Source organism: Nerophis ophidion, linkage group LG01 (assembly GCF_033978795.1).
Source record: "Nerophis ophidion isolate RoL-2023_Sa linkage group LG01, RoL_Noph_v1.0, whole genome shotgun sequence".
NCBI classification, from domain to species: Eukaryota; Metazoa; Chordata; class Actinopteri; order Syngnathiformes; family Syngnathidae; genus Nerophis; species Nerophis ophidion.
The window spans coordinates 89,874,076-89,893,843 of NC_084611.1; the positions used below are offsets into that span (position 1 = coordinate 89,874,076).

At 46.1% G+C, this 19,768-nt stretch overlaps 2 protein-coding genes across 5 annotated transcripts in view; both read left to right on the plus strand.

Annotated features, from left to right (window-relative positions):
- LOC133561717 (M-protein, striated muscle-like) overlaps positions 1 to 19,768 on the plus strand; it is a 68,333-nt gene that overhangs the window by 14,678 nt on the left and 33,887 nt on the right. For all 4 annotated transcript variants that reach the window (XM_061915190.1, XM_061915199.1, XM_061915209.1 and 1 more), the window contains 9 exons: positions 174 to 325; positions 1,807 to 1,899; positions 9,150 to 9,238; positions 9,328 to 9,366; positions 10,375 to 10,539; positions 10,613 to 10,774; positions 10,895 to 11,036; positions 11,207 to 11,418; positions 16,387 to 16,561. In XM_061915190.1, coding sequence (XP_061771174.1) covers positions 174 to 325; positions 1,807 to 1,899; positions 9,150 to 9,238; positions 9,328 to 9,366; positions 10,375 to 10,539; positions 10,613 to 10,774; positions 10,895 to 11,036; positions 11,207 to 11,418; positions 16,387 to 16,561 — 1,229 coding nt within the window. The remainder of the gene's footprint in view (positions 1 to 173; positions 326 to 1,806; positions 1,900 to 9,149; positions 9,239 to 9,327; positions 9,367 to 10,374; positions 10,540 to 10,612; positions 10,775 to 10,894; positions 11,037 to 11,206; positions 11,419 to 16,386; positions 16,562 to 19,768) is intronic.
- Positions 11,441 to 14,487, plus strand: myom2a (myomesin 2a). The gene is made up of 2 exons (XM_061915281.1): positions 11,441 to 13,720; positions 13,793 to 14,487. The coding sequence occupies exons 1-2, from the start codon at positions 13,457 to 13,459 to the stop codon at positions 14,018 to 14,020; spliced, it is 492 nt and encodes a 163-aa protein (XP_061771265.1). The 5' UTR covers positions 11,441 to 13,456; the 3' UTR covers positions 14,021 to 14,487.

Genomic DNA, 19,768 nt, shown 5'->3' on the forward strand with positions numbered 1-19,768 from the left:
TCTTACAATCTTTTTGTACAACTTCATTTTCATAGAGCAATCAATCATAACAACATTGCTTTTGGTTCATTATTTTTTGGGGGGTTGGGTGGGGCAGCAAACCCTCATCTTTGTTCGGTTTATTGGGGCAGGTTGACTGTAGAATCCCTGAAAGAAGCCATTTTGTGTCCCAGGTCAAGCAGATGATGTACAAGAAAGTGGTTTTGGACGAAATCCCCCGCTTGCCCGACTTCATCGTGGCCCTGCGGTCCCACACGGTGTGGGAGAAGACCCCCGTCAAGCTGTTCTGCACCGTGCTGGGGAACCCCAGGCCCATCGTGAAATGGTCAGGACTTTGATTCACCTTCTCTTAAAGTTTAAAGGCAAAAAATTTTTTTAGCTACACTGAAACAATTGAATGTCGGACATAACTTCAATGCAATAAACCGTTATCGACTGGGTCGATACTTCGCATTTTGACGTACAATATTGTTAGGTTCAAACACCGATGACATGTATTAAACAGACAAGAAGCAAGGAATCATGCAGAGACAGAGTTCAATTTAGCTCATAAGGAGAACGCATGGATCTGCGCACTTAATCACAGTTTCGCCCTACGCTCTATGGTACAGCTCCCGAGTCCCTCTATTTATTCAGGACTTCCCCAGTCAACATCACTGAGGCCGTCTCTAAAAGGAGTGGACACATATATCATGCAAAGCAGGTCCGGTAGGCACAATACGTGACGGAATGCGCTGGGGGCCTTGTGATTTGGCCTTGTCTCTGCTTCGTCTGCGTGCTGTCGCCTTATCTGCGTTGAGGTCCTTGAAGTCCTTGGCTGTTGGCGGGCTAAAACAAAGATAACATCTGTGGCTGGGACCAACCCTAAGACAAGAAGTTTCGTCCTTGCACAGATAGAAAAAGTACAGCTTGAGCACAATAGCTAAAAACTATAGCAACAGACTTTAAGCATACTAAAGTTGTGTGATAACTTACACATAATCATTCTAACAAGCCTTTTTTTTATCGGTATCAGCCTTTTTTTTTTTACAACGACAACAGAAGTACATTGACAGATACAATATTTACACGTATGATACCGGTATTTAGTATTTAAAAAGTAAATAATTAGTGAAATAAATACATAATCGTTGTGGCTTGTGCAGCCCTGTGAGACATTTGTGATTAAGGGCTATGTAAGTAAACTTTTATTGATTGATTGATTGATTGATTGATTGATTGAAGTAGATGAATAATAAACACTGCTCAAGCGCCAGCCTGCATGAGAAAAGTTTTTACTTAAATGTATTCATTTAAGAGTAAAGATTACTCTCATTGTCAATAATTCAATAAGTACGTCTCCTCTGACTACCCGTCAAAATGTAACATTTTTGCAGAGAAATCCCGTTTTTGTCCTTCTTTCCCGCCGTCTTTCCGTTCCCGTTGTGTTCATTTTGGCTACCGCAGCGACGGAGCCGCTTAACAGGCCTCCGTCCGCAACGAGCGCCACGAGTTTCATGTTCCATCGGATAATAACACGACAGAGATGGAGGGGAATGACGTCAGAAAAGATGATCAGACAAAAATGTAAATCTTGACAAATATGAGATGATTATGAAAGTAAAGAATAGCAGGCAGCAGCTCACACATTCTCATACTTTCTGTAGCATCCAGGAATAAATGACTTCAGCCGTCTGACATACACTATTCATGTTTAATAAACTTTTACTGATAATCAATATTGCCTCGTCGGCCTCCTTGAGGACTGATGACCGGTATCGGCACCGACAAAACCACATCGGTCGACCTCTAAACGTGTGTGCGCAGGTACAAAGGAGGGGTGCCGGTGGACCCGCTGAGCGCACCAGGAAAGTACAAGATTGAGAGCAAGTATGGAGTCCACAGTTTGATCATAAGCAGGTAACAACCGTCTATGAGATGTTTATTACTAAACACACTTGTTTTTGTTGTTAGCACCCTAACCTCTAACACAGGGTGTACAAACTTTTGGACTTGGACAAATATTGTTGAGGGCCGAGGTAACATATGTATATATTTGTGTGTGTGTGTATATACAGAATACAAATGTGAATATAGTGGATATACGCCCGGAAAAGGGTGGAGTGCCATCTCCGGGTTGGGGAGGAGAGCCTGCCCCAAGTGGAGGAGTTCAAGTACCTTGAACGAGTGGGGGAAGAGTGCGGACGCCTTATCGATCCATTGTGGTAAAGAAGGAGCTGAGCCGGAAGGCAAAGCTCTCAATTTCCCAGTCGATCTACGTTCCCGTCCTCACCTATGGTCATGAGCTTTGGGTTCCGGTCAAAGTAAAGCCGCTGCTCCTCCACATGGAGAGGAGCCAGATGAGGTGGTTCGGTCATCTGGTCAGAATGCCACCCGAACACCTCAAGAGGGAAGTGTTTAGGACACATCCGACCGGTAGGAGGCCACGGGGAAGACCCAGGACACGTTGGGAAGACTGACTGGGAACGCCTCGGGATCCCCCGGGAAGAGTTGGACCAAGTGGCTGGGGAGAGGAAAGTCTGGGCTTCTTCGCTTAGGCTGCTGCCCCCCGTGACCCGACCTCGGATAAGCGGAAGAAGGTGGATGGACGGATGGATAATGGATACATAATTAATAATTGAGATAATTGGATATTAAGAGTATGTAAAAGTATGAATCCTACCTTGTTTACATCCTTGACAACCTACCTAAAGTTTCTTAATCAATCAGAAATATCAAGCAGCTAAAATGCGCCAAACATTTGATAAGTGTGGAGAGTGTTTTGCAGTTTTCCCATCATGCTTTGTAATGGGTGTCATTTAGATTTTTATTTGACGGCGCATGAACGTTTTTGTTAATAATATCCACAAAATTCAGGGAGCAGGTTTGTTACATTTTTGAGCTGGCTGATTTAATTTTTTTCAACACCATGACTATGGAAGGTTGTTTGCTGTGGGTCATACAAGTTAATGCTGTGCATACGATTGTTGGGAGTTTAATTAAAGGTCACTGACCTGGTTTACCCACGTTTTGCACAAAAATGCGACAGTATGAATGCAAACTCCCTGCGGGTAAGATTCCACTCATGACGTCTGGTCGGCCCTAGTTTGGACACACCTGCTGTAACCATTTGGAGAAGACCTTTGGGCAAAGGCAGTTTTAGTGCAGTGAAATAGAGGAGGCGGCCCCGGGCCATTCTTCTTCAAGACTCATCAGCTGTTCATGCCAAAGCGCTGACCTTTGCGTCATTCGAGCCTTAAATTCTTCCCACTTGCTTGGCCCCCCCGGACAGAAGCCAAGGAGACGCTACCGTATATTCCTGGCGAGTCAAAATGGAAGAAATGTTATGAGCCTAAGAAGAAAAGTCGGGAGGGCCGACTCTCAGGACGTTGGCTCACCTTCCAAATTGTCTGTGAGCACTTTGACGGTCACATGACCTTCCCCGGGGCCTGAGGTCATTCTTCAAACGCAGCACGACGGTGTGTCTGCCAGGGTCTACACATGTCCTGGTGTTGCCCAGGAAACAGGACGACATGGAAACTGAGATTGTTGTTAGGGATGTGAGTCTGACAACTCCATTACCGTTCTTGGAGCAACAGTTTCAAGCACAAAAGACTCTCGATTCAAAGCACTGCAAATCGTTTTCCACTTGCCAAGATTCAGAACTATATTTCTAGAAATTTCCCTAGTTTTAAGAGCTATTTACTTGTATCATAGTCATCTTTTTCCGCTTATCCGAAGTCAGGTTGCGGGGGCAGAAGAGACGCTCAGACTCCCCTCTCCCAAGCCACTTTGTCCAGCTCCTCCCGGGGGATTCTGAGGCATTGTTAAGCCAGCTAAGAGACATAGTTCCCCCCAACTTGTCCCGGGTCTTCCTCGTGGTCTGCTAATGGTCGGACGCGCACTAAACACCGCCCCATGGAGAAGTTTGGGGGGGCATTCTGATCAGATGCCCGAACCACCTCAATTAAACTACATTGTAATCATGACTAATTATATTTTGTCTATCCTAGTTTTTTTTTGGTTCTCAGTTGGAAAAGGGTGGACTGCACCACTCGGATAGGGAGTGAAGTTCTGCCTCAGGTGGAAGAATCCAAGTATCTCTGGGTCTTGAGGCTCTCAATTTACCAGTCAGTCTGCGTTCCCCTCCTCACCTTAAGACACGAGGTGGCGTATACAAGAGGCAGGAATAAGTTGCCGACTTGGCCGCACTTCGGCACTTGGCGATCACTCCAGCAGCGTTGACAGTGTGTTCCACTTTTTTGGTTCTCAGTCGGAAAAGGGTGGACTGCACCCCTTGGGTCAGGAGTGAAGTTCTGCCTCAAATGGAGGAGTCCAAGTATCTCAGGGTCTTGTTCATGAGTGAGGGAAGAATGGAACGCAAGATTGACAGGCGGTTTGGTGCAGCGTAGGCAGTGATGCGGTCATTGTACCGGTCTGTTGTGGTGAAGAATGCGCCTAGCCAGAAGACGAAGCTCTTGATTTACCGGTCAGTCTGCGTTCCCATCCTCACCTAAGATCACAAGGTCGCAGATACAAGTGGCAGAAATGAGTTGCAGACTTGGCCGCACTTTGGCACTTGGCGATCACTTCAGCAGCGCTGACGGTGTGTTCCATTTTTTTGGTTCTCAGTCGGAAAAGGGTGGACTGCACCCCTCGGGGGGGGAGTGAAGTTCTGCCCCAAATGGAGGAGTCCAAGTAACTCGGGTTCTTGTTCATGATTGAGGGAAGAATGGAACGCAAGATTGACAGACGGATTTGTGCAGCGTAGGCAGTGATGCGGTCACTGTACCGGTCTGTTGTGGTGAAGAAGGCGCTGAGCCAGAAGACGAAGCTCTCGATTTACCGGTCAGTCTGCGTTCCCATCCTCACCTAAGATCACAAGGTCGCAGATACAAGAGGCAGAAATGAGTTGCCGACTCGGCCGTACTTCGGCACTTGGCGATCACTCCAGCAGCGTTGACAGTGCGTTCCACTTTTTTGGTTCTCAGTCGGAAAAGGGTGGACTGCACCCCTCGGGTCGGGAGTGAAGTTCTGCCTCTAATGGAGGAGTCCAAGTATCTTGGGATCTTGTTCATGAGTGAGGGAAGAATGGAACGCAAGATTGACAGGCGGTTTGGTGCAGCGTGGGCAGTGATGCGGTCACTGTACCGGTCTGTTGTGGTGAAGAATGCGCCTAGCAAGAAGACGAAGCTCTTGATTTACCGGTCAGTCTGCGTTCCCATCCTCAACTCAGATCACAAGGTCGCAGATACAAGTGGCAGAAATGAGTTGCCGACTCGGCCGTACTTTGGCACTTGGCGATCATTCCAGCAGCGCTGACGGTGCGTTCCATTTTCTTGGTTCTCAGTCGGAAAAGGGTGGACTGCATCCCTCGGGGGGCGGAGTGAAGTTCTGCCCCAAATGGAGGGGTTCAAGTATCTCGGGTTTTTGTTCATGAGTGAGGGAAGAATGGAACGCAAGATTGACAGACGGATTGGTGCAGCGTGGGCAGTGATCCGGTCACTGTAACGGTCTGTTGTGGTGAAGAAGGCGCTGAGCCAGAACACGAATCTCTCGATTTACCGGTCAGTCTGCGTTCCCATCCTCACCTAAGATCACAAGGTCGCGGATACAAGCGGCAGAAATGAGTTGCCGACTTGGCCGCACTTCGGCACTTGGCGATCACTCCAGCAGCGTTGACAGTGCGTTCCACTTTTTTGGTTCTCAGTCGGAAAAGGGTGGACTGCACCCCTTGAGTCAGGAGTGAAGTTCTGCCTCAAATGGAGGAGTCTAAGTATTTCAGGGTCTTGTTCATGGGTGAGGGAAGAATGGAACGCAAGATTGACAGACGGATTGGTGCAGCGTAGGCAGTGATCCAGTCACTGTACCGGTCTGTTTTGGTGAAGAAGGCGCTGAGCCGGAAGAGGAAGCTTTTCGATTTACCGGTCAGTCTGCGTTCCCATCCTCACCTGTGGTCACGAAGGTGGCATATACAAGAGGCAGAAATGAGTTGCCAACTCGCCCGCACTTCGGCACTTGGCGATCATTTCAGCAGCGCTGATGGTGCGTTCCATTTTTTTGGTTCTCAGTCGGAAAGGGGTGGACTGCACCCCTCGGGTCAGGAGTGAAGTTCTGCCTCAAATGGAGGAGTCTAAGTAATTCAGGGTCTTGTTCATGAGTGAGGGAAGAATGGAACGCAAGATTGACAGGCGGTTTGGTGCAGCGTGGGCAGTGATGCGGTCACTGTACCGGTCTGTTGTGGTGAAGAAGGCGCTGAGCCAGAAGACGAAGCTCTTGATTTACCGGTCAGTCTGCGTTCCCATCCTCACTTATGATCACAAGGTCGCAGATACAAGCGACAGCAATGAGTTGCCGACTCGGCCGCACTTCGGCACTTGGCGATCATTTCAGCAGCGCTGACAGTGCGTTCCATTTTTTTGGTTCTCAGTCGGAAAAGGGTGGACTGCACCCCTCGGGTCGGGAGTGAAGTTCTGCCCCAAATGGAGGAGTTCAAGTAACTCGGGTTCTTGTTCATGAGTGAGGGAAGAATGGAACGCAAGATTGACAGACGGATTGGTGCAGCGTGGGCAGTGATCCGGTCACTGTAACGGTCTGTTGTGGTGAAGAAGGCGCTGAGCCAGAACACGAAGCTCTCGATTTACCGGTCAGTCTGCGTTCCCATCCTCACCTAAGATCACAAGGTCGCGGATACAAGCGGCAGAAATGAGTTGCCAACTCGGCCGCACTTCGGCACTTGGCGATCATTTCAGCAGCGCTGACGGTGCGTTCCATTTTTTTGGTTCTCAGTCGGAAAAGGGTGGACTGCACCCCTCGGGTCGGGAGTGAAGTTCTGCCTCAAATGGAGAAGTCTAAGTAATTCAGGGTCTTGTTCATGAGTGAGGGAAGAATGGAACACAAGATTGACAGACGGATTGGTGCAGCGTAGGCAGTGATCCAGTCACTGTACCGGTCTGTTGTGGTGAAGAAGGCGCTGAGCCAGAACACGAAGCTCTCGATTTACCGGTCAGTCTGCGTTCCCATCCTCACCTAAGATCACAAGGTCGCGGATACAAGCGGCAGAAATGAGTTGCCGACTCGCCCGCACTTCGGCACTTGGCGATCATTTCAGCAGCGCTGACGGTGCGTTCCATTTTTTTGGTTCTCAGTCGGAAAAGGGTGGACTGCACCCCTCGGGTCAGGAGTGAAGTTCTGCCTCAAATGGAGGAGTCTAAGTATCTCAGGGTCTTGTTCATGAGTGAGGGAAGAATGGAACGCAAGATTGACAGGCGGTTTGGTGCAACGTGGGCAGTGATGCGGTCACTGTAACGGTCTGTTTTGGTGAAGAATGCGCCTAGCCAGGAGACGAAGCTCTTGATTTACCGGTCAGTCTGCGTTCCCATCCTCACTTATGATCACAAGGTCGCAGATACAAGCGACAGCAATGAGTTGCCGACTCGGCCGCACTTCGGCACTTGGCGATCATTTCAGCAGCGCTGACAGTGCGTTCCATTTTTTTGGTTCTCAGTCGGAAAAGGGTGGACTGCACCCCTCGGGTCGGGAGTGAAGTTCTGCCCCAAATGGAGGAGTTCAAGTAACTCGGGTTCTTGTTCATGAGTGAGGGAAGAATGGAACGCAAGATTGACAGACGGATTGGTGCAGCGTGGGCAGTGATCCGGTCACTGTAACGGTCTGTTGTGGTGAAGAAGGCGCTGAGCCAGAACACGAAGCTCTTGATTTACCGGTCAGTCTGCGTTCCCATCCTCACCTAAGATCACAAGGTCGCGGATACAAGTGGCAGAAATGAGTTGCCGACTTGGCCGTACTTCGGCACTTGGCGATCACTCCAGCAGCGTTGACAGTGCGTTCCACTTTTTTGGTTCTCAGTCGGAAAAGGGTGGACTGCACCCCTTGGGTCAGGAGTGAAGTTCTGCCTCAAATGGAGGAGTCTAATTATCTCAGGGTCTTGTTCATGAGTGAGGGAAGAATGGAACGCAAGATTGACAGGCGGTTTGGTGCAACGTGGGCAGTGATGCGGTCACTGTAACGGTCTGTTTTGGTGAAGAATGCGCCTAGCCAGAAGACGAAGCTCTTGATTTACCGGTCAGTCTGCGTTCCCATCCTCACCTAAGATCACAAGGTCGCGGATACAAGCGGCAGAAATGAGTTGCCGACTCGGCCGCACTTCGGCACTTGGCGATCATTTCAGCAGCGCTGACAGTGCGTTCCATTTTTTTGGTTCTCAGTCGGAAAAGGGTGGACTGCACCCCTCGGGTCAGGAGTGAAGTTCTGCCTCAAATGGAGGAGTCTAAGTAATTCAGGGTCTTGTTCATGAGTGAGGGAAGAATGGAACGCAAGATTGACAGACGGATTGGTGCAGCGTGGGCAGTGATCCAGTCACTGTACCGGTCTGTTGTGGTGAAGAAGGCGCTGAGCCAGAACACAAAGCTCTCGATTTACCGGTCAGTCTGCGTTCCCATCCTCACATGTGGTCACGAAGGTGGCGTGTACAAGAGGCAGAAATGAGTTGCCGACTTGGCCGCACTTCGGCAAGTATCTTGGAGTTCAAGTATCTCGGGGTTCTTGTTCATGAGTGAGGGAAGAATGGAACGCAAGATTGACGGACGGTTTGGTGCGGTGTGGGCAGTGAAGTTTGAAATTTTTTTTTAAAAACAAACTACTGCAACTGTTCTGTTAGATAAAATAATAAACTATGCTATGAAGACACGGGTATATACATTTTGGGATTTGTGAATGGCCCGCGGATCAACGTTAGCATTCTCATAGTAGTATGCTGGCCTTTTTGCAGTTACAGTTTTGTTACTTGACAAATGATACTTGCTAGCATGCAAACATTCGTATGCCAGCTCTTGATGCATGCTAGCATTTTAAACAATTTAGACTGACATATTTACAGTTGGCATTTTAGCATGCTAAAATTAGCATGCTTGCTTTTTGGCTAATTTATCAGGTACACATCTTAGCGTCGTACGCTTTGGTATTTCACCAATGCTATCTGTAAGCATGCAATTGTTAGCATAGTACTGTTAGCATGCTAGCTTTTTTTTTTAGCTCATCTTCATAATTTTGTGACTTGAAGCTATCTGGCTGATGTAAATGATAGAAAACATCCTCCATATCATTAAGAACCACGGCACATGTTCAGTCGCGGCGCTGATGTCCTTTCCCAGGTGTGCGGTGAGCGACACGGCCGAGTACAGCGCGGTGGCCAGCAACGCGTACGGCACGGCGACGAGCGCCGCCATCGTGAATGTCAGGAGTAAGTCTCCACCTAAGTAACTCTTGCTGACTTATGTCCGCTGTTTTTGTTGAGTCATCACGCTACTCACCCTCTCACGTCCCCGGCAGGAGGAACCGGAGGCGGCTGGTCCAGCCAGATCGGACTCGGTGAGAGGACACACCAGAATTAGAGTGTTTCTGTCGACGTCTTTGGTCTTCACAGTTGTGGTTCTCTCGTACTATTAAGTTACGGGTGTTAAAATTGGAGCCTTACATCGCAGTCAGTAAATCATAACAGATGCTAACAGTTAGCATGTTGATGTTAGCACGCTAGCTTTTTGGACAATTTTGCCGGTATACACCTCACCTTGATATTTTGGTTCATACGTAGTTATATATTTCTTTTGATTACCCACTGGAAGAAAAATGTGCTACTACAACTGTTCTGTTAGATAAAATAATAAGATATGATATAAAAACACATTTATAGAAATCGGGGGTTTCAAAGTGCGGCCCGTAGCTGATTTTTTTTGACGGCCTGCGGCACAATCGTTAGCATTCTTATATTAGCGTGCTAGCTTTTTTTTGTGCTAATTTTGCAGTCGTACTCCTCTGGGTAAAATATTTTGTTACTTAACGAATGACACTTGTGAGTATGCTAATGTTGTTTTTGTAAGCTAGTCATAGTTTGGTACTTGATGCATGCTAAAATTAGGCACATTTTTGGGCAAATTTTTCAGCATACACCTCGGTCATATATTTTGGTATTTGACGCAAGTTTACTGTTAGAATGCTAACTTTAGTATGTTAGTTTGTTATATCTTTTTGAAGGTGTACACCCCAGACTCATACATTTTGGTTGGCATGGTAGCTGGTACATGTTTTGGCTAGCGTGCTAACTGTTAACATTTCATTTCGGCTTCAGATTTTCAGCATTCTCTCGTTTTAGTCAACATTGTAACCTGTTACATTATACCTGCTCGCCCTTTAATTACACTTTTTTATGCTTTGTTATAAATAGTATTTTTAGAATGTGCCCCGGACCGTTATTTAGTTGTGGGCTGTAAACGGCGACACTTTAGACACCAAGCACTAAAGGTTCTTGGTAGTAGCACGGAGGCTCTGGCTCAGTTCCGCGGCTTCTTTCAAGGCTTCTTCCCACTTCCTGCCCGCTAGTTCCCCACCTGACCGAGATCCACCCCAGTAAGCTGGAGGTCAGCCTGGTCGAGTGTTTCCCTGTCACCTTTGGTGTGGAGGGCGAGTCCGCCAGTCTGGTGTGTACCATGGTGGTGGTGCCCGACCTCCCCAACCTACCACCCGTGGTGCAGTGGTACAGAGACGGTAGGTTACTTTCTCCGTCTGATCACTTGACAAAGAAATGCACAACAACGTCGTCCATCTTGGCGTCTGACAGATAAGCCAGTGAAGCTCGGTCATCTGGCCGAAACTTCGATGCGCGGGGGCGTGGCCCGGCTGGTGCTGCCCCACCTGGCCAAGGACGACGAGGGTCTGTACACGCTCCGGGTCTACAGCAAGGACGGCACGTCGGAGCACTGCGCGTACCTCTTTGTCTCAGGTAGCACCCGGTGACCGGATGATATTTTTCACTTTTGGGTTTATCACTTTGGGCGCCACTTCCAGGAATAGTATTTAAGGGATAAAACTTGGCCCCCCGACCTTTGATCTTGTTCCTTAGATGCCCCCACCCTTGCAGCCGGGGCTCCCGGTGCCCCGATGAGCGTCAAGGCGTATGACATCAACTCTGAATATGTCCTGGTTGCCTGGAGACCCCCCAACACGGTCAACGAGGCGCCAATCACCGGATACTTCGTGGACAGGTCAGCATACGCCCGTTTTCACAAGTCATGTGACACTGACACATGTACTTTCAAAATTCAAGATGCTTTAGTCATGTTGCTGGAATACCGTGGCAACGTTTCTTCCTTTAGTCATTAGGAAAAATAAGACTCTTAGTTTTCCACTGCTGATGTCATCGTTGGGTGTGCAGGTGCGAGGTCGGCAGCGACGCGTGGGTCCAGTGCAACGACGCCCCCGTGAAAGTGTGCAAGTACCCGGTGCACGGCCTGAAGGTCGGCCACCGCTACCATTTCCGGGTCAGAGCCGTGAACAGCGCCGGCATCAGCAGGCCGTCCCGCAAGTCGGACAGCGTGACCGCCTTGGACACCGCAGAGAACGAGAGGCTGCAAGGTAGCCACGAAGGTGAATATAGAAGTCCTGTAGGAACGTCATTCCGAATCGACTCTCTCACTGCTCAACAGTCATTAAGAGGGATGGGAAGTACGACGTAGTGATCAGGAATGAAGACCTGGAAGGTACATTAGCATAGTTGGACTCTCCTGGTAAGCTCTCCTGACCTTAAACCCAACCTTAAACCAACTTCGAACCCAACTTTAAACCAACCTCAAACCCAACCTTATACCAACTTCGAACCCAACCTTAAACCAACCTCAAACCCAACCTTAAACCAACCTCAAACCCAACTTTAAACCAAATTCAAACCCAACCTTATACCAACTTTGAACCCAACCTTATACCAACTTTGAAGCCAACCTTAAACCAGCCTCAAACCCAAACTTAAACCAATTTCAAACCCAACCTTAAACCAACCTCAAAGCCAACCTTAAATGAACCTCAAACCCAACCTTAAACCAACTTTGAACCCAACCTTCAACCAACTTCAAACCCAACCTTAAACCAACTTCAAACTCAACCTTAAACCCAACATTAAACTAACAGTGAACTCAACCTTAAACAAACTTCAAACCCAACCTTAAACCAACTTCAAACTCAACCTTAAAGTAACTGTGAACCCAACCTTAAACCAACTTCAAACCCAACCTCAAACCAACTTCAAACCCAACTTTAAACCAACCTCAAACCCAACTTTAAACCAACCTCAAACCCAACTTTAAACTAACCTTAAACCAACTTTGAACCCAACCTTAAATCAACACCAAACCCAACCTTAAACCAACTGTGAACCCAACCTTAAACCAACTTCAAACCCAACCTTAAACCAACTTCAAACCCAACCTTAAACCAACTTCGAACTCAACCTTAAACCAACTTCGAACCCAACCTCAAACCCAACCTTAAACCAACCTCAAACCCAACTTTAAACCAACCTCAAACCTGACCTTAAACCAACCTCAAACCCAACCTTAAACCAACTTCAAACCCAACCTTAAACCAACCTCAAAGCCTATCTTAGGCCAACCTTAAAACAACCTCAAACCCAACCTTAAACCAACTGTGAACCCAACCTTAAACCAACTGTGAACCCAACCTTAAACCAACTGTGAACCCAACCTTAAACCAACTTCGAACTCAACCTTAAACCAACTTCGAACCCAACCTTAAACCAACCTCAAACCCAACTTTAAACCAACCTCAAACCTGACCTTAAACCAACCTCAAACCCAGCCTTAAACCAACTTCATACCCAACCTTAAACCAACTTCAAACCCAACCTTAAACCAACTTCAAACCCAACTTTAAACCAACCTCAAACCTGACCCTAAACCAACCTCAAACCTGACCTTAAACCAACTTCAAACCCAACCTTAAACCAACCTCAAAGCCAATCTTAGGCCAACCTTAAACCAACTTCAAACCCAACCTCAAACCAACTTTGAACCCAACCTGAAACCAACTTCATACCCAACCTTAAACCAACTTCAAACCCAACCTTAAACCAACTTCAAACCCAACCTTAAACCAACTTCAAACCCGACTTTAAACCAACCTCAAACCTGACCTTAAACCAACCTCAAACCTGACCTTAAACCAACTTCAAACCCAACCTTAAACCAACTTCAAACCCAACCTTAAACCAACCTCAAAGCCAATCTTAGGCCAACCTTAAACCAACTTCAAACCCAACCTTAAACCAACTACAAACCCAACCTTAAACCAACTTCAAACCCAACCTTAAACCAACCTCAAAGCCAATCTTAGGCCAACCTTAAACCAACTTCAAACCCAACCTTAAACCAACTACAAACCCAACCTTAAACCAACTACAAACCCAACCTTAAACCAACCTCAAAGCCAATCTTAGGCCAACCTTAAACCCACCTCCAACCCAACCTCAAACCAACTTCAAAATAGGACAAAACATTGGTATTGTTTAACAATAGTAGCCAACATTGTAACATGTATTATTTATCAAATGTCATCCTAGGTCCCCCTTTAAGCCAACCTCTGTCCTTTCTGACTAGAGTTCATGTATCGTTAAATGGACTTGACTGTGACAAACTCTTTGGTTTCCCAACTCGGGAGGTTCAAAGTGCGCCAGTGTCTGGCCTTTAGTGTCCATCTTGAACGCACTCTCTGCGCTCTTGATGGTGCCACAAGGCTCATTGTCGACCCAGGCCAGGTACGTACCCCGGGGGAGCCCACCGACCTGCACGCCTCTGAGATTTTCAAATCGTATGTGGTGCTCAGCTGGGATCCTCCCAGCCCGCGCGGCCCAGCGCCGTTGTGGTACGTCGTGGAGAAGGTGCGTGTGTCGCCTCCGGACAAGCACCGTGTACTGTCGGGTTTCTTTTTTTCACGCGGGCTCCTCCCACAGTGCGTGGCGGGCACCGGCGTCTGGCAGCGGGTCAACGCCGCGGTCAGGCTGCACTCGCCCCGTTGCCCGGTTTTTGACCTGCACGACGGCCAAGAGTACCAGTTCAGGGTGTGTTCGGTCAACGTGTACGGGTCCAGCCAGGCCTCGGCACCCTCTGGGCCGATCCGCAAGGTTGACGTGGACGGTGAGGCCCGACATGAACATGTCAGCGACTCACATGTCATGTGACCGTGTTGATGATGATGCACATTGTGTACATGATGTATGTTGCAGGCTGCGAGCTGCCCATTGGTACGTACGTGTACATCTTCCCCTCCCACACTTCCACACACCCGCTCGATCCCTCCGTCCACTCTCCTGCTGCTTCTGTGTTCTAGCAATTTCTGTGCACGCCACACAGCAGCTGTCCCAGTGGAGAGTGTTCACTACTTTCACCTCAACACGTCACCACTCGTGTGTTCCCTTCTCACGTGTAGTGTGTAAAATATCTTCATAAAGCTTGTAGAAATGGACAGACAATGTTTGCAATTATATCGAATACAGTGGAGCTCAATTTACGGCCTTATTTGGTTCTACAGCGTGGTTTGTTAATCCAAAAGTTTGTATAGGGACGCAGAGTTCCCCATAAAAGACAATGTAGATGTAAATAATTGTGTTCCAGCCTCAACAAAAGTCCCTATTTTGGTAAAAAGAAATGCACATTTTGAAGATATAATGTATATGTACGTGAGTTCCCTCCGGATACTGCGGCTTCCTCCCTCCTCCAAAGACATGCACCTGGGGATAAGCCCCTCCCACTTCCAAAGACATGCACCTGGATAGGTTGATTGGCAACACTAAATGGTCCCTAGTGTGTGAATGTTGTCTGTCTATCTGTGTTGGCCCTGCCATGAGGTGGCGACTTGTCCAGGGTGTACGCCGCCTTCTGCCCGAATGCAGCGGAGATTGGCTCCAGCGACCCCCCGCGACCCCAAAAAGGGAAAAGTGGTAGAAAATGGATATATATATGTCTTGATTGGATTATCCAGAGAATAGTGCTCGATACTGTGGTAGAGCGCAATATGTAGGTGTGGGAAAAATCACAAGACTACTTCATCTCTACAGAACTGTTTCATGAGGGGTTCCCTCAATCATCAGGAGATTATTTATTTATTTATTATTATTTATTTTTTTTCCCCTCAATCATCAGGAGATTGATGATTGAGGGGGAAAAAAATAACCCCTCATGAAACAGTTCTGTAGAGAAAAAGTAGTCTTGTGATTTTTCCCACACCTATATATATATATATATATGTATATATATATATATATACATATATATATATATATATATATATATATATATATATATATATATATATATACGTATATATACATATATTTATTTATTTTTATGTATACATATGTATATATTATACACACATCTATATATATATATAAATATTTATATGTATATATATGTATATAAATATGTATATTACACACACATCTATATTATATATATACATATATTAATTTTTTTATGTATATATATATATATTTATATATATATATATATATATATGCACACTGTGTATATATGTATGTCTGTATATATGTATATGTATATACTGTATCTAGGTGCATGTATGTAAATATATGTGTATTTATGTATATAGTATATGTATGTATGTACTGTATATATACATAAGTATATATGTATGTATATATGTATATTTATACAAGTGTGTATGTATATATGTATATATTTACATATATACATGTATACATACATGTATACATTTCTATATATATATATATATATATATATATATATATATATATATATATATATATATATAATATATATATATATATTTAGAGAGAGAGAGAGAGAGAGAGAGAGAGAGAGAGAGAGAGAGATAGTACTTATTGATTAAAAATCCCTCATTGACATTATCATTAGACATTTATAAAAATAATAAAAAAGAACAATAGTGTCACAGTGGCTTACACTTGCATGGCATCTCATAAGCTTGACAACACACTGTGTCCAATGTTTTCACAAAGATAAAATAAGTCATATTTTTGGTTCGTTTAGTAGTTAAAACAAATTTACATTATTGCAATCAGTTGATAAAACATTGTCCTTTACAATTATAAAAGCTTTTTTTATAAAAAATCTACTATTCTGCTAGCATGTCAGCAGACTGGGGTAGATGCTGCTGAAATCTATGTATTGAATGAATACAGAATCCTTTTGAATCGGGAAAAAATGGTTTATGAATCGAAAATCGTGTTGAATTGAATTGAATGGAATCGTGACCCCAAGAATCGATATTTCATCGAATCGTGGGACACCCAAAGATTCGCAGCCCTGAATGAATGAATGATGCGTGGACCGACACAAGGGTGGTGCACGGAGGCATATTTGACTCCATCCAAAAGTTCGTAAATCAAAACGTTAAAAAAAAGTGGTGCGTAAATCGAGTTTCTACCGTATTATATCAGTTACTCGTCATGTAAAATGACTTGTTGACGTTCTACCTTTTTAGGAAAACATTGTTATGCGGTGAAATGAACATTAACGGTCGCTCCCTGGTGTGACACAACAGGCGTGCTGTCCGCTCCCGGCCAGGTGGTGGCCACCAGGAACACCAAGTCGTCGGTCTTCGTCCAGTGGGAGGCGCCCAGGCACGCCCAGGGCCTGATGGGATACTACATCGATGGCCGCGCCGTCGGCACCAAGGAGTGGTTCCCCTGCAACCACAAGCCCTTCAAACTCAACAGGTAAGCGTGACAAGTTGAAGTTAAAGTACCGATTGTTGTCACAAGTGGTGAAATTTGTCCTCTGCATTTGACCCATCCCATTGTTCACCCCCTGGGAGGTGAGGGGAGCAGTGAGCAGCAGCGTTGGCCACGCCCGGGAACATTTTTTTGTTATTTAACCCCCAATTCCAACCCTGGATGCTGAGTGCCAAGCAGGGAGGTAATGGGTCCCATTTTTTTAGTCTTTGGTATGACTCAGCCGGGGTTTGAACTCATAACCTACCCATCTCAGGGCGGAAACTCTAACCCGGGGGTGCCCATTACGTCGATCGCGAGCTAGCAGTCGACCGCGGGGGGTGTGTCAGTCGATCTCCAGCCAGGCTTTTAAGAAAAATAGACCTAAAAATTAGTGATCATCAATCTTCACCTTAAATGACATTCACGGTACCAGAGGGTCTTGTGAGATGACGCTGGATTTTGCATGTCACTATAAAGTTATATAAGCCCTGCTCGTTCAATATTCAATGCAAAACCTGTCTGGGTCCCTCTTAAAAGGTAAATTTGTTCAACCTTGGCCCGCGGCTTTGTTCAGTTTTACATTTCGGCCCACTCTGTGTTTGAGTTTGACACCCCTGGGTTAGAGTGTCCGCCCTGAGATCGGTAGGTTAGGAGTTCAAACCCCGGCTGAGAAGGAGCGGAGAGTAAACATCTTCACGTGAAGCTAACAACACTTTTCTCCCCGCAAATGATGTATGCCTAAACAGTTCATCTAAGACACGGGTGTCAAACTCTGGCCCGCCGTGTAATTTCATTTGGCCCTTGAGGCAATAATAAATTAACATTAGAGCTGGCCCACCGGTATTAAACAGTGGCGGTGTCGCTGTATCACCGCATTCAACGCAAATTTACATACTTGCCAACCCTCCCGATTTTTCCAGGAGAATCCCGAATTTCAGTGCCCCCCCCCAAAAATCTCCCGGGACAACCATTCTCCCGGATTTCCACCCGGACAACAATATTGGGGGCGTGCCTTAAAGGTACTGCTTTTAGCATCCTCTACAACCTGTCGTCACGTCCGCTTTTCCTCCATACAAACAGCGTGCCGGCCCAGTCACGTAATATATGCGGCTTCTACACACACACAAGTGAATGCAATGCATACTTGGTCAACAGCCATATAGGTCACACTGAGGGTGGCCGTATAAACAACTTTAACATTGTTACACCACACTGTGAACCCACACCAAACAAGAATGACAAACACATTTCGGGAGAATATCCACACCGTAACACAACATAAACACATACCCAGAACCCCCTTGCAGCACTAACTCTTCCGGGACGCTACAATATACACCCCCATTACCAACAAAACTCGATTTTGCATGTCACTATAAAGTTGTATAAGCCTTGCTTGTTCAATATTCAATGCAAAACTTATTTGGGTCCCTATTAAAAGGTTAAGTTGTTCAACTTTGGCCCGCGACTTTGTTCAGTTTAGAATTTTGGCCCACTCTGTATTTGAGTTTGACACCCCTGATCTAAGACGAGAACTGGAAGAAAGAAATACCGTTTAGAAAAGGGAGAATCACCCAAAACCCCAAAATGCGCACCTGAACTTTCATTCAGTCATAGTACTTGTTTCATACTACTTCTTTCGGTGTGTAATACTGAAATAGTATTTAAATAAGTGAAGTACTTGATGAAGTACTTGTGATTAGGGTTGCAAAGGGTTTTGGAAAGTTTCCGGTAAATTTCCGGAAATTTGCCACGGGAAGCTAACCTCGGGAAATTTTGACCATTTTTTTGGGATTATTCAAAGTTGAACACCGTCCATACTTATATAAAATAACATACCTCTATATTTACCACAGTAATAAATATCAAAATTTACCTGACTGGATTAAGTGTTTGGGCTAAAATACTAGGAATGCACAGTGCAGGGTAAAAATCGTTTTTAGTCCATGGTTCTCGCCCGGAAAAGGGTGGAGTAGATCTTGCCCCAGGTGGAGGAGTTCAAGTACCTCGGAGTCTTGTTCACGAGTGAGGGAAGAGTGGATCGTGAGATCGACATGCGGATTGCTGCGGCGTCTTCAGTAATGCGGACGTTGTATCAATCCGTTGTGGTGAAGAAGGAGCTGAGCCGGAAGGCAAAGCTCTCAATTTACAGGTCGAGCTACGTTCCCATCCTCACCTATGGTCATGAGCTTTGGGTTATGACCGAAAGGACAAGATCACGGGTACAAGCGGCCGAAATGAGTTTCCTCCACCGGGATGTGAGTCTCTCCCTTAGAGATAGGGTGAGAAGCTCTGCCATCCGGGAGGAACTCAAAGTAAAGCCGCTGCTCCTTCACATGGAGAGGAGCCAGATGAGGTGGTTCGGGCATCTGGTCAGGATGCCACCCGAATGCCTACCTAGAGAGGTGTTTAGGGCATGTCAGACTGGTAGGAGACCACGGGGAAGACCCAGGACATGTTGGATGGACTATGTCTCCCAATTGGCCTGGATTGCAGTTTGAAGTTGGAACGGTATGAATCGGGTGAAAAATGGCGACGGTAGAGCGTGCCAAAATCCGGAGAAGAAGAAGTAGAAGAATTTTAATAAATAGATGAATCTTGGTGTAGAAAACCATATCACTGAAATCCTGGAATTTTCAGTTCAACTTCAGGGTTCCAATTCAACTGAACTTGCATTAAATCGGGTTGTTTTATTTAGTAATCGTGCTGCAAGATCTAGAACAGGGGTGCCCATTAATTACGTCGATCGCGAGCTAGCAGTCGACCGCGGGGGGTGTGTCAGTCGATCTCCAGCCAGGCTTTTAAAAAAAACAGACCTAAAAATTAGTGATCATCAATCTTCACCAAGACGTCACTTAAATGACATTCACGGTACCGGAGGGTCTTGTGAGATGACGCTGGCTGCTGCAAGATCATTATCATGAAAATATGACCGAGAGGAAGGCGAGAAACACTTTTTATTTCAACAGACTCTCGCGCCGTATCTTCCGTCAAAACTCTAAAGGCCGACTGCACATTTCCTATCTTCACAATAAAAGCCCTGCTTCATGCTGCCTGCGCTAACTAAATACAGAGTCTCGGAAAACTGGCGTGCACAAGCGATCCCTCAGAAAGCTGGCGTGCACATCACTTGTGCACGCCAGCTTTCCGAGACTCTTATTTTGTTAGCGCAGGCAGCATGAAGCAGAGCTTTTATTGTGAAGATAGGAA